Source organism: Pinus tabuliformis, chromosome 8 (genome assembly GCF_031772625.1).
Source record: "Pinus tabuliformis cultivar Carrire ecotype Pingquan chromosome 8, CPIR1, whole genome shotgun sequence".
NCBI classification, from domain to species: Eukaryota; Viridiplantae; Streptophyta; class Pinopsida; order Pinales; family Pinaceae; genus Pinus; species Pinus tabuliformis.
The window spans coordinates 1,778,337,708-1,778,353,290 of NC_142294.1; the positions used below are offsets into that span (position 1 = coordinate 1,778,337,708).

Genomic DNA, 15,583 nt, shown 5'->3' on the forward strand with positions numbered 1-15,583 from the left:
CAAGCATTACTAATCAAGTCTCTTTGGAAAGGTATGTTTGGTACTAGAACCTGGAGTCTGGTCATCAGACAAAAATACTTAAAGAATTATGATTTTACATACTAGTTCCGAAAAGGATCCATTGGAGCCACAAAAGGATCTGCCATCTGGCTCAGTTTCCAAAAGGTCACCAAGATTTTTCTACAACATTTGGTTTGGAATATTGGCTCGGGCCACAACATTCTCATTGGCTCTGATTGTATCCTGGGTTATGGTGATGTGGACAATATCCCGAAACAGCTTATAGATGCCCTTAATAGAAGAGGCATTTTCTTCTGGAGTCAAGCCATTTCTACTTGGAGGGGTCCTTATCCTATCTGGAAGTGGGCTTAGGAACCCAGTTTACCTGGTCATTGAGACCTGGAATGGGAGCGCATAGTTGATGGGATGAAACAACTCGGGATTTTCCGAGCTGGAAGTCATGACAAGTTAATCTGATCAAGGAAGATGAAGAAAGAAAACAATAATGTGGCAGATATATACCTCTCTCTCTGTTCCGTGGATTCAAATCTGACTGAGAAGCACATTTTATTTGTTTTTTAGAAATCCAAAATCCCCATCAAAATTATACTCTTTACCTAGTTGGTTTTCCATAACAAAAATATAACATGGGAATATTTGCAAAAGAGGTAATGGCATGGACCTGGCATATGTCCTATTTGTAAAGAGGAATTAGAAAACAACAACCATGTCTTTCTCACTTGTCCTCTCACTACTCAAGTCTGGAAAGGACTCTCTTCTCACTTTGGCTTTCCATATAACCAACATGTTTGCATTGAGGATTGTCTACAATGGTGGAGATCTCAAAAGGCTGACTGGAGAATCATTCCACCTATTCTTTTTTGGGAAATTTGGAAGTGGAGAAACAACTACATCTTTCATAATTGCACTCGAAATTTCTACAAGGTTATTGAAAATATTATCATCTGCTACACTCTATATTCCACAAATGACATTTGCTACAAGGTCCCTAGACACAAGAGGTCTGAAGTTCAGCTGATATACCCTATGGGATTTTTTGATGGGGCTGCACAACAGCACATATGTGGTTGTGGTTTTTGGCTTGCCATCTCGAAGGAACTGATTTTCAGAGCTTTCTAGCAAGGAGGCAGGGGCACTAACACTAAAGCTGAGGTAATGGCCTTATGGGGCCTTCTATGGTTCACAAATTTACTGGATATTCCTCTCATTCACATCCATGGAGATTCAAAAGTTATAATCGATCATATTATGGGATCAACAAAAATCACAAATCCTTTAGTACTTGGATGGCTGACGAGGATAGAATTGTTATGGATGGAACTCACAAATTCCACTATCAGGCATGTTGACAGGGAACAAAATATGGATGCAGATGAATTATCGAAGAGGGGCTTAATTGGTTCCAGTGGAAAAATGCACTTAACTATTTCCCTAGACCAAAAGTACATTGATATTGAGGAATTCCCCTTCCCTTGCTAAGTTTCCTCCACCCTCCCTTTTATTTTTGCAAAATTTTTGATATTGTGCTTGTCTTTTAACTTTTTTATCTACTCTTTATCATATGTTGGCGATGAAATGCTGCTTATTCGCACTATACAGACAGTTTGATGGAGGGATTATGTTCTAAGGGCATCTTTTGTTTTTTTGTTTCTGGCATGTATTTGAACATGCTTGTTTCAAATCTGAATGTGTATATGGACTATGGACTGTATATTTCCCTTTACATGCCATTTGACATTGTCAACTCTCGGCGGGCATGTGGTTTGGCATTTCTGATGGGGCTCATATATTGTGAACTTTTGAAGGCATCTGTTATCTTCAATATCTGATATTAATATAAAATTATGCTTTTTTCGTACTGAAAAAAAATAAATAAATAAATAAATAAAAATAAAATAAATAAATAAATAAATAAAATAAATAAATAAAAAATAAAAAATAAATAAATAAAATAAATAAATAAATAAATAAATATATATATATATATATATATATATATATATATATATATATATATATATCCAATGAATATCTATAATTCACTAGATTGACTATCGTTGTCCCATGCCCACACAATATCCTTGAGACCTGGCCTTAGGCTCTCGCTGCAGAAATTACTGTACTCGAGCGTATCCCCCCTGGTCTTGCCAACCTCCACTATGAAGAGCGAGGGCGCGACTTCGAAAATCTCAACATCAATACACAAATGCCCCTTCTGCCCCTCCTTCAATCTGCCCTGTTTCACAACCCTGTTGAATAGCTCACCGCCTTCAACGTACTCCATCACGAAGTAAATATTACTATGTTGGGACGCTGGACCAATCTCATAATCGAGATTTCCATTTAATTTGCTCAATCATCTCTCCCTTGAGAATATTTTCTATGTCTTGAGAATTTTTTCTATGTCTGTGGTTTTAATGGTGATGTTGTCGAGTTGGAATTTGGATTTCTCTTTACCAGTCGTACAATTTTTTTTAGACATTTTGGCTCTTTAGACTTACTGTCAAGAAACATTATGTTTAAAATTTTTCCCTTCAATATTGATGTTCTCATAATAAATTAACCCTTCGCCAATAAAAGTTTAATTAAAAAATTACCCTTTAATGACATAATTATGTTAAAAAATTTGAGAAAAAACAAAATTAACATAACACACAAATGACTTATTACATCTTGAATCATGGTTTGAAATTGCATAGAACACCCACAATAAAATATTTGGAACCTGAAACCAAATGTCCTTGACCCTCACATGCCATTGCATTTGTATATATGACATATGACTAAAGAGATCTTATGGGACATATAAGATGACTAACAGAGTAAAACTATTGAATGTTATCAATAAAAACTCAAAAGTAGATTAATTAATATGGTTTATGTTATGATTTACATAATCTAATATATACTATTGAATTTAAAGATAAAATATACATTCACCATATATATTTTAGCATTGCTTTGGATCATGACATATACATTAATATTAATAAGATTGAATAACATATACACTATAATAAGATTTAATGCATAGTATCTGAACCTTTTAAAAATTGAAAAACTAAACTTATAATAAATTAACATTGTGGATCTCCTAACATCATATTATAAGATTATGTTATGTTTTCCTCCTAACATCATGTTATTATCACCTTGCTTAGAGAAATAAAGACTAAAGAAAGCTTCTATCTTCGAGCTGTCTGATTATCTGACTGTTAGAATTGACTTCCTTCGAAGGTCTGGCCAAATTGCCAGTTAGGAGGAGCAACATTATACGAAATAGTTGTCCTGCCATCGCTGGTGGTGACCTTAAAGGAAAGGCTCTGGCCGTTGAGGTAGGAGTTGCTTTGCCAATTCTGTCCCCAATTGTGTGACATTGGTTGCCATCCAGTCCTGGATCCTTTTATCCAAACACCATGGACGTCCCCTACTCCAACGTTGCTGATGAGCACTAGGTTGAAATATGAATGGCCATTGATTGTAAACCGGATTCCTCCCCTTTTCAAGCAGGGGACCCTGCGTTGTAGTCATAGCCTCTTATAATTAATTGCCATAAGAGTAAATAAGGTTGCAGGTAGACCAATTTGAATTAAATTAGGTTATGCAAAAGACCATGGGGCAATGAATTACCTCCTGTAGAGGATGGGGACTATCCCACTCCTGTACTTGGCGATCTTCTGATAAGCAGGCTCCGCCATGTCGAAGTGCTGCAGTGGTGGGTTGCACCATCCACCGTTGTTGTTGGGGAGAGCGGAGTTTGGCGGGCAGAAGTTGGTGGCCGTGACCGTGACAGTTCCTGGCAAACACCATTGGGGATCGTCGATACATTTCATTTCGTAGCACGCTCCGCAGCTGAGTCCGCTGTTGAAAAGCGCAGTGCTCAAAGCAGCAGTGTTGGTTCCATAACCTTGGCTATAAAGATTACCGTATCCACACGCCCCTCCTGGGAAAAAAACACATTAGCAATACGAAAACAAACAATTATAATCAAAACATATGTCAGAAGTTAGAAAGAAATTATAATTCACGAATGACAACTTTTTTTTGGGAGTGTGGATTGATACTTTCACATATTTGAAGTATACTAAGAATAGTACATTCTACCTTAAATATTAAGCATCATGGGCTAAGTTAATGATTAGTATACTGTTTTTCCATCCTAATAATTAAATATCATTTTATTCTCATGATAATACAAGATGTAAAAGCATTTAGCCAATCATTGACATCCACACTCACAACTAAGGGTTTTGGGAATTATTATTTTATTTTCATGATAAAATACAAGATGTAAAATCACTTAGCCAATCATTGACATCCACACTCACAACTAAGGTTTTGGGAATTCTGAGCCATTTCAAGAGAGTTTAGGATCTAGTTCAGCAAATACACTGCTCTACCACTACTTCAACTAATACAGTGTTGTACCACTAAGCTGCATTAACATTAACATTTAAGTTGTATTAAGTGCATATTACATAATATTGCTTTTCAATCAAACACAAACTTACCCATAGTTCCGGAAGCGTCAGCGCCACCATAGAACGTGGCGTGGGCAGATTGCCAGCCACCGTATCCATAAGCTGGAGCAGACATCCATAGGAATCCTAGCAATGAGATCAAGGAAATTGTGTGGATCTGAGCCATTAACCTGCAAAGAAACAAGCTCATTAATCCACATGACTAGTTTCCTCGTTTAATAAAAAAAATTGATATAGGAGTAGTTACATTAGAACGGCACGTGGCAATGATACTTAGAATAATATTTTACTTCGTGAGGGCAGTGTAGTAACTGCATTCCTCATTTATATGATGGACTGAGATGCCAAGTTTCCAACAACCTGGACGGTGGATGCCAAGATGCCAACAACCTCGGAGGCTACAATTTCATCAGGTAGGCAAAGTACTTGCAGAATAGCCACTAATAACGTTTTCGAAAAAATATTAACGTCAAAAATACGTTTTTCAATGTTCCAAACCCATCAAGAAAAACAGGTATTGAAAATTTGTAAACGTTAAATACAGTCAAAATTGTCTATGATGGGCAAAATTCCCATCAAATTCCATCGCTGCTGGCTAGTCTCGAGGTTTCTAGTGAGGTAGACCTTGGCGAACGAGCCTTGTGTCAGCAAGCCGCCAGAAAGTGTGGGAGCATCCTTCTTGAAAGGAGGAATGCATTTCCCTCTAAAAATTCATAGAAAAGGGGATTTTTATCCTAGTTCACCTTACAACGTTATGAAGGGGCATTAAATGACCTCAACCAGTGAAGTTGAGGCTCTCCTGTAGTAGTGAACAAGTCTCAAGAATGTGCAATATCTCCTTAAAGATTACATAATAAACATGTTAAGGCCCTCAAAATATGAAAATCCTCCTTGATGCTTGTAATAACCCATTAAGCTAGAAAATGTATCAATAATTGTAAAAGGTGGCCTCAAAATATTTTTTATGTGCTCAGGAGTAGACTAATGAGCCTTATAATTTACGTATTTTAGAGACCCATCATACCTCCCTATTGGAACCGTTGTTCGCTCTTGAGATACTAACTCTTTTTCACTTCTCTACTCTTTTTCATTCATCTCCTTGATGACCTACTTGATAAACCACGATGAGCTAGTTGTGGTTACCCCTACTAGGTGGAACCCTGCATTTTCGTCTATAGACTTCCATTCCCTAGATTCTTCTTCCTTATCTTGGTTCACTTGGAGCCCTAACATTAAGGGTGGATTAAACCTGAGCCTTATCCACTAAACACCAAGTCTTTTGATGATCCTTTTGTATAAGGGAGTTCTTGCTAGTGTTGTCTAAAAATGATTAGGAGAATGGTATTCTCTTATCTTCATGCTATACGAAAATCCTTGTCATCTTCTTGAACAAGCCTATGAGCTCTCCTCCCCCAATAGTCTGAAAGTGTATTCAAAATGGAGGACAGCTTCCACTTGTCTCTTTTTCCAAATTTCCATTATTTTACGGAAAAATCTCGTCTTGCGGATAGGACAAATCTCCCTAGGCTCAGAAACCAATCATAGAGACAAACAAAAAAAAGACTTGAAAACATTCCCTAATTTATGACTGAAACATAAATTTAAAGAGGATTTAAAACTCGTACCTTATTATGAAATTCTTGATGATGATCCTTGTAGCTCCTTGTAGCTTTCACCTTTCTCCCTTGATGCTCCAAGAGGAGATCTACAAAGATAAAGCCAAACAAAAGACAAAAGCATAAAATATATCAAAAATTCAATCATAAATCATGTAAGAGATCAAAGAGCTTTAAAATAAACATTTTAACATATGCATATGGGAAAGAAACAAGTATTTGTATTAATTGAAGAGCATGAAGATTACAACCAAGTGTGTTGATGTCATAAGCCTCCACTACAAAGATCTCCAATCCTCCTTTGCGCAAAAAGCCTTCAATCTCAATTGGACAGCATAAGGTATTTCAAAAGCCAACTCCCTCTCCTTTGATCTACATTGTATCTATAGGAGACGAGAAGAGGTTGGAGATCCATTTTCTATGGGATGGGATCTATAAAAATGGGGAATATGTTCCATAATGAGTGGGATTGAATCCATCAATCATGGGATGAGGTACAAATAGGTAGGAGATCAAGTATATGTTGTTGGGATAAGGTTCCTCAATAAGGCTTTTAGAATTTACTTTTTAGCTCTACCCATGTAGAAATTTTGTCACAATTTTTAGTGGAGAACAATGCAACACTTTACGCAGGTGACATTGATTGAACTTGCGATGTCGCAATTTATTCATAGGGAAATTGCGACACTACTTGAAATTATGGTTTTTTGATAATGTAATCTAGGATTCTTGTTATTCTCATAATGGTTTTTCTTTTGGCATTGTAGCAGATTATCAAAAAGGTTTATCAGATAGCGATAGATCTAGATTTGCTATCATTTTCCTAATGGTGATAAAATGATGTGTAAGATCCACTATCTCAAGGTCCTCTACAATGATGGAATGAGTTGTGGTGAGTATGGAGGGGTTTGGATGCTCAAGTCTAATTCACAATGGTTCTTTTAGTTCCCCATCTAATGTTTTCTTCATTACTTTTCCCTTTCCTTATCCCTTAACTAGGATGCCAGTGCTAATAGTTGTGCATCCCATAGGTATGGGTTTGGATCCCATATGGGCATGTTGGAACCCACAAGGTTGTGAATGTAGAATTCAAAAGCCTGAGGTTTGTCCTCCATGTTGTGTTTTACACATAACCTCCCATATGATACTTGCTCATACGCTCCACATCAACTTCCCATCATGAATGACAATGACCACCTTTTTGAAATATCAATGGTTTTTCTTACTTTCTAGCACACATGGGAAGAGATTTTTAGATAAAGGTGAGTTTTAACTGCTAATTTGGTCGAAGTTGATGCTAGTTAGGCTAGGCTATTTAAACCACTCCTTTACATGAAATCTGTTTTTCCCTATGCACGAATGAATTCAAAGAATGAGTGTTAGAGGTTTCATAACTTACAATTATCTTTCAGGGCGTTGCAGGCTATTGTTTGTCAATTTGTAGGTGCCTTCAAAATGCTATGTGTAGTGGACAATTAATCCTGTAGTAGCCTAATAGCCTACAAAGGATCCTGTAGCTCCTTGGGAGTCTATTATTGAAATTGGAGTGAGTTCTTGAAGTCGTTGAGTTGTTGAATGGTGTGGTATTCTTCAAAAAAAAAATTGTTGATATGAAACCTGGGCCTGTATGGCTTCTGCAATCTACTATAGGCCCTGGGTAATATCTCGTAGAAAACATAGATGCCCCTCATGATCAATGAGAAAATACATCTGAAGTGGCAGGGTGGATTGATAAGTCATGGAATTGGAGGTGATGGTGATGGAGAGGTTTATTGGTGTGATTGTGATGAAAAAATTGGAGGAAGTGGACTACTACAGGGTTCAAGGAAGTGAATAGTATGGTAGAAACCAAATTGTAGTGCATGTGATGGAAATACTATTTTTTAGGATTCCCTTGGTGTCCTTTCTTAGACCAGATGTTAAAAATTTCTTTGATTTGTAGTTTTTTCTTCAAACTGTTCTTTCTTGTAACAATAGGGGAGTTTCCTGTAGCAGTTCAGGGATGTTGTATAAAACACATGGAAAGGAGATGGCATGTGATGGTGATGTTGTAGTGGTGAAGGTAAATGTAAGATGGTGTACGGATGTCATCTAGGCCCCTTTGGAGTGATTGTGCCGATGACTTGGACTATGATCTAGGTTTGTCCATTTGACCTGATTTTTTGTGTCCATATGGTACATGCACATATATCAATGTGAGACAAAAAAATTACTCTTGTTATTTTTCTCTTTTCTCTTTTTTCCTTTTCTTTTTTTTTTCCCTTTTTTTTGGGCTTACTGGATGCCTTATGGAGGTTTCAGCTAATGAGGCTAATTCAGGAGCCTTGGAAGAGGTTTTCGCATGGAGCTCTTATTTTTTCTCTTTTTTTCTTTCCAAACTTACTAACTACCTCATAGAGGTTTTTAGCTAGAGCGGCTGCCTCAAGTGCCTCAAAGGAGGTTTTCATTAAAGGTTATTTTTTTTCTTTTTTCTTGCTAGTTGGGGATTGAATGGATTGGGGATTGGGAGATCTGATGCTCTCAATCACATTTAGTTCATTTCTTATTGAATGTGTAAACTTATCCCCTCTCCAAGGGCTTCCTTTCTTATCTCCTTATACATTTACTTAAATTTCAAGTGTATAAACCCATTAGATGCGGAATTAAATTCCACCCCCAATGAATAATCACTTTGCATACTTCTAAGTAGATCCACATTATAAAAAAATAATACATGAAAAAAACATGTTGAGCACAATTTTTCATATATTTTTATTTTTTTTCGATGTGGGTCTACTCAAAAGTATGCAAAGTGGGTACTCATTGGATATGGAATTTAATTTTGTATGTAATGCGTGTCTACACTTGTCATTTGAGTAATCCTATAAGGAGATAAACCGAAAATACAATAAAAAAAAGTAATTTCCTTTATGTTTCTTTAAAAATCCATAGCACTTATTTTATTATTTTTCTTAGGAAGCCCATTTTAGACCTCAAAATTTCCCTAATGCCTATTTCTATGCCATATAAAAAAATAATGCTCCTAACCACTTCATATACAACCCATAAGAATGTAAACAAATATGAACTCAAAAGAGATAATAAAATCACTTCCTTCACAATCAGTACAACACAAACCACCACACTAAACACCAAAATCATCAAAATCATACTCAAAAAACTGAAAATAAAAACAAAAACAAACCTTCAAAGCTAATAATATGACTTAGTCATCCATACAATAAACTACTCTCAAGAAATCAACTAATCTAACTACAATCAATGATAACAACAATTCATTGAAACATATGAGTACTAATAAAACCACCACCCTCACCAGCATTAAAATCAAAATACATAATATTAACCACCATAATCATAAAATTAATAATTAAGACAATGCAGGTATAACTTAAAGAAACCATGGCTTTGAGATATACTAGCGAAAAAGTGTCTAATCATTTTGAATCGAATACATGAAAACAATAATGAACATAAACCTAATTCTAATGAAAAATCCATGTAGTAAACTTAATAATATGACACATCCACCGAATTACACAACCCTATATTAAGTATATATCCGCACATTACATTAGAGTGTATAATCCCCAACTATATTGGGATGTAAGTATATATCCGCACATGTAACTTTTAGTTACATTAACTATATTGATTATTAAAAACATCAACAGTATATTATAATGATCGATTTTATAATTAAAATAATATTTGTATGCTGAAAAAAATTTTGGACTTTTTCACGCAAGATTATCAAGAATCATGATAATAAGGCTTCTATGCATATTATTATATGGATTTTCGTGTGTACAGCTCGATCACATTGTAATGCAAGTACATTCATTCTTAATTCTTTTTTTTTGTTTATGTATTGAATCTGGAGTGAAAATTAAAATTCTCCTTCTAAAATTTAAGTTTATTTATAGTTATTTTAAATCAATTTTAAAATTATCAAATTTAAGTTTATTGATATTTATTTTTTATTAGTAACCAGTGATTTATAGCAAAGAGTGTCTTAATAGTGCACTCATTTATTATCGATCCAAAACCTCATAAACCTATTGATATTTATTTTAAATAGTAATTAAACATGACTTTTAATTTCTACATCTACCTATTTACATATAGGTATTTAAGTAAAATATTAAAGTTATTAAGGTTAAACATAAGTTGATATTTATCTTAAATAGCAATTAAACATCGCTTTTAAATTTCCACATCTACCTATTTACGTATACTTATCTTAGGTAAGAAATTAGGGTTAAACATAAGTTCTCAGATCTGACACCAAAATACAGCTCAACCCACTTCGTATGTCAAGGAAGTTACGTCAACTACCACCACCCAGATATGACTACTGTCACCGCCTCTGCGCAGTCAAACACCTGTCTGTACCCAACATTCATGAAACTAACCAGAGAAATTCATGAAACTAACCAGAGAAATGAGAAATTAACAATTTAACACTATTTTTAAAACCAGAGAAATTCATGAAACTAACCAGAGAAATGAGAAATTAACCGTTTAACACTATTTCCTTTAAAATAGGAGTAGGGAAGGGAGGCCAAAAGTCATTGGAATCTGGCTAAAACAATTTTTGTAGAGGTAGTATATGGCTGAAATAGAGTTAGCACCGTAAAAAATTTTAAAATCTAAAATTATGAAGTTTGAAAATTTTAATTAGATTTACAAAAAAATGGAGAAAATTTGAAATATCTAACCGAAAAAACATAATCTTTAAACTACTGCATTTAAAAAATATTATTTATAGACCATTCCTACAACGCTCCTTCCATTCAAATTTTATTGAATCCTTCATACAGGAGGCCAGGCCTGGCCTTTGTCTTTCGTATAAATTAAAAGGAAACACTATATGCTGAATAATCACATGACTATGTATATATATACAGAGAATATCTACGATTCACTAGGTTGACTATCGCTGTCCCATGCCCACATAATATCCTTGAGACCTGGCCTTAGGCTCTCGCTGCAGAAATTACTGTACTCGAGCGTATCCCCACTGGTTTTCCCAAGCTCCACCATGAAGAGCGAGGGCGCCACTTCGAAAATCTCGGCATCAATACACAAATGCCCCTTCCGCCCCTTCTTCGAGTCCTGCAACTCCACCTTGCAGTTCTTGGACTTCTTGATGCTGAATTTCAGCACTCTCGCTATCTCCTCCAGCTTCGACATTATGCTAGCCGCCGACTGAATCGACATGAATCTTGACGGCTCCTGCTTTACGAGCTTGTCCTTGAACAGTCCCGACAGATTGAAGCCGGGCGAGAGGGAGATTATGTGGAAGGCGTTCAGGCAAGCCGGCTTGGCGGTGAAGAACGCCGACTCGACATCGTCCAGAACGCCGATATCGCCATCGATCTTGGCTTGTGGGCGCTTGAAAGCCCGGCAGAACCAGGGGACTCCCATCAACAGCGGGACGGTGATCCTCGTCCGGGGATCAGGGTCGAGTAACAAAAAGATGAGGCGCCGAGCATCAGAGGAAAACCAGGGCGGGCACTTGAAATCCCCCTTGTAGATCTTCTTATACAAGGCCATCATATTCGCGCCTTGGAACGGCAGGTAGCCCGCCATGAGAACGAACAGTATGACGCCGCAAGACCAGATGTCGGCCTTCACACCGTTGTAGCCTTTCGTGGAAACGACCTCCGGTGCGATGTACGCCGGCGTGCCGCATGCCGTATGGAGAAGGCCGTCCTGCCTGAACTGCGCCGGCAGGGCGCTGAGGCCAAAGTCGGCTACCTTCAAGTCCCCGTTTTCGTCTAATAACAAATTCTCCGGCTTCAGGTCTCGGTGGTACACGCCTCGACTGTGGCAGAAATCCACCGCGCTTATCAACTGTTGAAAATACTTCCTCGCTTCCCGCTCTTTCAATCTGCCCTTTTTCAGAACCCGATTGAAGAGCTCGCCGCCTCTAACGTACTCCATGACGAAGTAAATCTTGGTCTTGCTCGCCATGACTTCGTAGAGCCGAACGATGTTGGGGTGCTGCACCAATCTCATAATCGAGATTTCCCGTTTAATTTGCTCAATCATCCCGCCCTTGAGGATCTTTTCTATGTCCGTGGCTTTAATGGCGACGCTCTGCCCAGTCTCGAGGTTTCTGGCGAGGTAGACCTTGGCGAAGGAGCCTTGCCCCAGCAACCGCCCTACTTCGTACCTCCCCATCAGAATATTGGACGCGAAGTTCATCTCTGCTCAGAGGAAAAAAGATCATAAAGCTCAATCATCTTGCCTGTCTTGGGCATGTGCCATTTCTAAGCCAAGACCTATGTTTTCATTTCCACGAAAGGTAGTTGAATATTCTATAAGCGGAACTGGGTAGTTGGTACCTCTAAAGCAAATGTGATGAGAGCGTCCTATAAATTCTGTATCAGTCGTTTTCAATTATATGATTATGAATGCTGAGTATTTAAGAAAATGGGTTAACTTTTTTTAATGGTATCAAGATATTTAAACCATAGAAATAGAAGATTTTATGTGAATCGTATGAGGTCACTACGGTCACTTTCATACCTCTGTTCTGCAACGTCCAAAATAAATGCCTTTGAATTACTTTTATGACCGACTTCGAGGAATCGAGAAATGAAATGTCAGTTTTTTTTTTTAATTAATTAAAAAGAATCGGTAATTTTAAAAGTGCTGTAACGAGGTGGAGGAATTGTCCGTCAAAAGTAGTTGGAATCCCGGTAAAAAAATTTCAAAAAATTTGGTAGAGATAGTGTTTGAATAGTGTTTTTGATGATAGAAATGAATTTAGCACCATCAAAAACGTCTAAAACATCTAAAATTTTGAAATTTAACAACTATAATTTAAATTTACAAAAATCCTTGCCATAATTAAATAATAATTACTCTTTATTAATTAATTCAGACAAAAACTATACCAATAATTAAATAATAATTACTTTATTAATTCAGGCAGAAGCGGTACCAATAATTAAATAATAATTACTGTTTATTAATCGATTATTATATTATATTATTTATTTATTAAAAAATATTTTCGAATATTAACCAAATTAGAACACGTTTCATAAGACATTTTACTAACAAAATTGGGCACAAATGGTTGTATGCTTCTGGTTGTCCTTTTATTCTCCTTTCGATGTCCAAGTTCGGAGATGCCTTAATCTTAGGCGGGCCAAACTCTTTTTTTTGTAATTTTTTTAAGGGTAGATTTTTATTATTGAGAAAACGGATAAATTTTTGTTCTTGAGAAATGAATTGAATTGTTTTAAAGAAAAAATATTTTTAAAATTAAATAAAATTATTATTAATATTAATATTATTAGTTAGATAAATTGATAACATTAAATTGATATGATTTAGATTTTTAAATAAATTTTAATGTTATTAAATAAAAAATTGGGTAATTATTTTCACAAACTAAAAGTAATTTCTATATTTTATTTTTTCCTATTTTATATTTCAAAATATTTAAATATTTTGTTTAAGAATAATGTTGTTTTATTTTTTTCTATTTTATATTTCAAATATTTTGTTTAAGAATAATGTTGTTTTATTAGATTTTTTTTTAATATAATATGATCATTAACTTTTTATGGCATAAAGTTTTACTAATATAAGAACAAATTTTAAATTTAATAACATGTACAATTTCAATTTATTAGACTTTAATTCTTTTCTACCCATCTGTTGCTAAATATTTTTTAGTGTCAAACAAATAATTACAAAATTTGGAAAAGATACCTTAAGAATGGCCATCTAAACAATCATATCATTCTTAAACAATTAATCTCAAAACTTACAAATGAAATTTTACAGGTTATCATCCACACAATCATATCATTATTAAACAATTAATATCAAAACTTGCAAAAAAGACCTTACAAATTGTAATACAACATTGTCATCTCATTGTCAAACAATTAATATCAAAACTTGGGAAAAACACTTTAGAAATTGTCTCATCCACAACTTTTTGTCATCCTTACTATTGTTAAAACTTGTTATGGCAACCGCTCATCCACAACTTTTTGTGATCCTTACTATTGTTAAACTTGTTATGGCAACCGCTAAAACATGCTTTGTCAATGCTATAAGTCATTTATTAATTATTAATATTACAGCACTACAATAAATATTCAACGAATTCACCCTTAATAGCATGCTAAGGCTTTGATATCAATTGACTTCCTATTCCATAGAATTGCAAAATGTTGTCAAGATCAACTAATATCTCCAAAGACTTTTAGGTTTACCACACGGTAGAAGGATTAACATGATATTTGATAAATACATTTTCACAAAATAAACTATGCTTAAAATCTATATGATGAGTATAAAAGTAGGATAAAATTTTAATAAAATCAATTTGAGTGGTTGATGAAGATATTATTGAACAAATAATTGTATTAAATATCTTATTATAGTATATATGTCACAATCATTTAAAGTTATATAGAGAGATTTAATATACACTAAAAACACATGAAAATGAATCGAATAGATCTATTAAAAGAAAGAGGTTTCTTAAGTGTAAATGTAACACCCAATGATGCACCAACATTTATTTTTACCAAGTTTTACTTATTACTGTCAATTTTATTTTGTTTTAACCTGGATTGTTAAAACAATTACGCTGAAAAGCCAGAACATATGTTGTTAATTATTAATTAAAATAATTTTATCAGTTTGTAAAAGAACTGAGGAATCAATTAAAATAACTCCTGAAATAGTTACAAGCAGTTCCCCATATTTTCCTTCAAATAGGAAAATGACATAACCGTGAGGCGTTGGGGTAAAAGTGGTAGAAGGGATTATGTTGTGAATGGTCTTGGGGTAAAAGTGGTAGAAGGGATTATGTGGGAAAAATACCTTGGATAACAGCCGAGAGGTACGAGACTTGAGGCTGGACATAGTCTTGATGCCCAAGGTACTAAGCTATTTTTTAGCCACTGTCAGGAGTTGGAAGAGCTTGGAGGGGGATTCTAAATGTAATTGCCAGATCCATGGCTGGGTGGTGAGACCTTCCACGTAGGGGAAACACGTGCATATTTACAAGAAAAGTAGGGAAATAGATAAGTAGTGATTCCGTGTTTAATAATTATCAGTAGGAGAAAGATTAGTTGCTTTATTTTATGAAATGAACAGGTTGACATGCTAATGAATTACTAGTAAGACTTTGTTAATGGTAATATTAGGCATATTGTCTTTCATTACAATTTCAATACTGTTGGGTAGCTACAGACATCATTGCATGAAGAAAAAGGTAATGACAAGATTTAATTTCCATTTACTGAAACAAAATGCATTAGCTATTCTAAACCTTAAGCAAAAGAATAAATCATTGTAGTAGAGCAGCTATTCATGTTATTTTCTGATTATAAATTGTCACACTAAATATTTAATAACCTACTAAGTTATTAGACCAGAAACCATATTCGATCAATCCATAGAAATTAACATGTATTTCTTTCA

The 15,583-nt window shown here is 35.1% G+C and overlaps 2 protein-coding genes across 2 annotated transcripts; both read right to left on the reverse strand.

The window, feature by feature from the left end:
- Positions 1–3,236: 3,236 nt before the first annotated feature.
- LOC149243306 (expansin-A1-like) lies at positions 3,237–4,668 on the reverse strand. The gene is made up of 3 exons (XM_089367791.1): positions 4,533–4,668; positions 3,652–3,964; positions 3,237–3,537 (listed from the first exon to the last, which is right to left on the reverse strand). The coding sequence occupies exons 1-3, from the start codon at positions 4,666–4,668 to the stop codon at positions 3,237–3,239; spliced, it is 750 nt and encodes a 249-aa protein (XP_089223917.1).
- Positions 4,669–10,869: 6,201 nt separating this feature from the next.
- LOC149243307 (CBL-interacting protein kinase 5-like) lies at positions 10,870–12,492 on the reverse strand. Its single transcript, XM_089374482.1, has one exon. The coding sequence runs from the start codon at positions 12,329–12,331 to the stop codon at positions 11,036–11,038; it is 1,296 nt and encodes a 431-aa protein (XP_089230608.1). The 5' UTR covers positions 12,332–12,492; the 3' UTR covers positions 10,870–11,035.
- Positions 12,493–15,583: the final 3,091 nt, after the last annotated feature.

Bases quoted from the DNA above. Each gene is read 5' to 3' on its own strand.
- LOC149243306 (XM_089367791.1), bottom strand. From the start codon at position 4,668: ATGGCTCAGATCCACACAATTTCCTTGATCTCATTGCTAGGATTCCTA. The intron at 3,965-4,532 runs GTAAGTTTGTGT...TTTTTTTCCCAG, and splicing joins TGACGCTTCCGGAACTATGG to GAGGGGCGTGTGGATACGGT. The intron at 3,538-3,651 runs GTAATTCATTGC...ACTACAACGCAG, and splicing joins GTCCCCATCCTCTACAGGAG to GGTCCCCTGCTTGAAAAGGG.
- LOC149243307 (XM_089374482.1), bottom strand. From the start codon at position 12,331: ATGAACTTCGCGTCCAATATTCTGATGGGGAGGTACGAAGTAGGGCGG.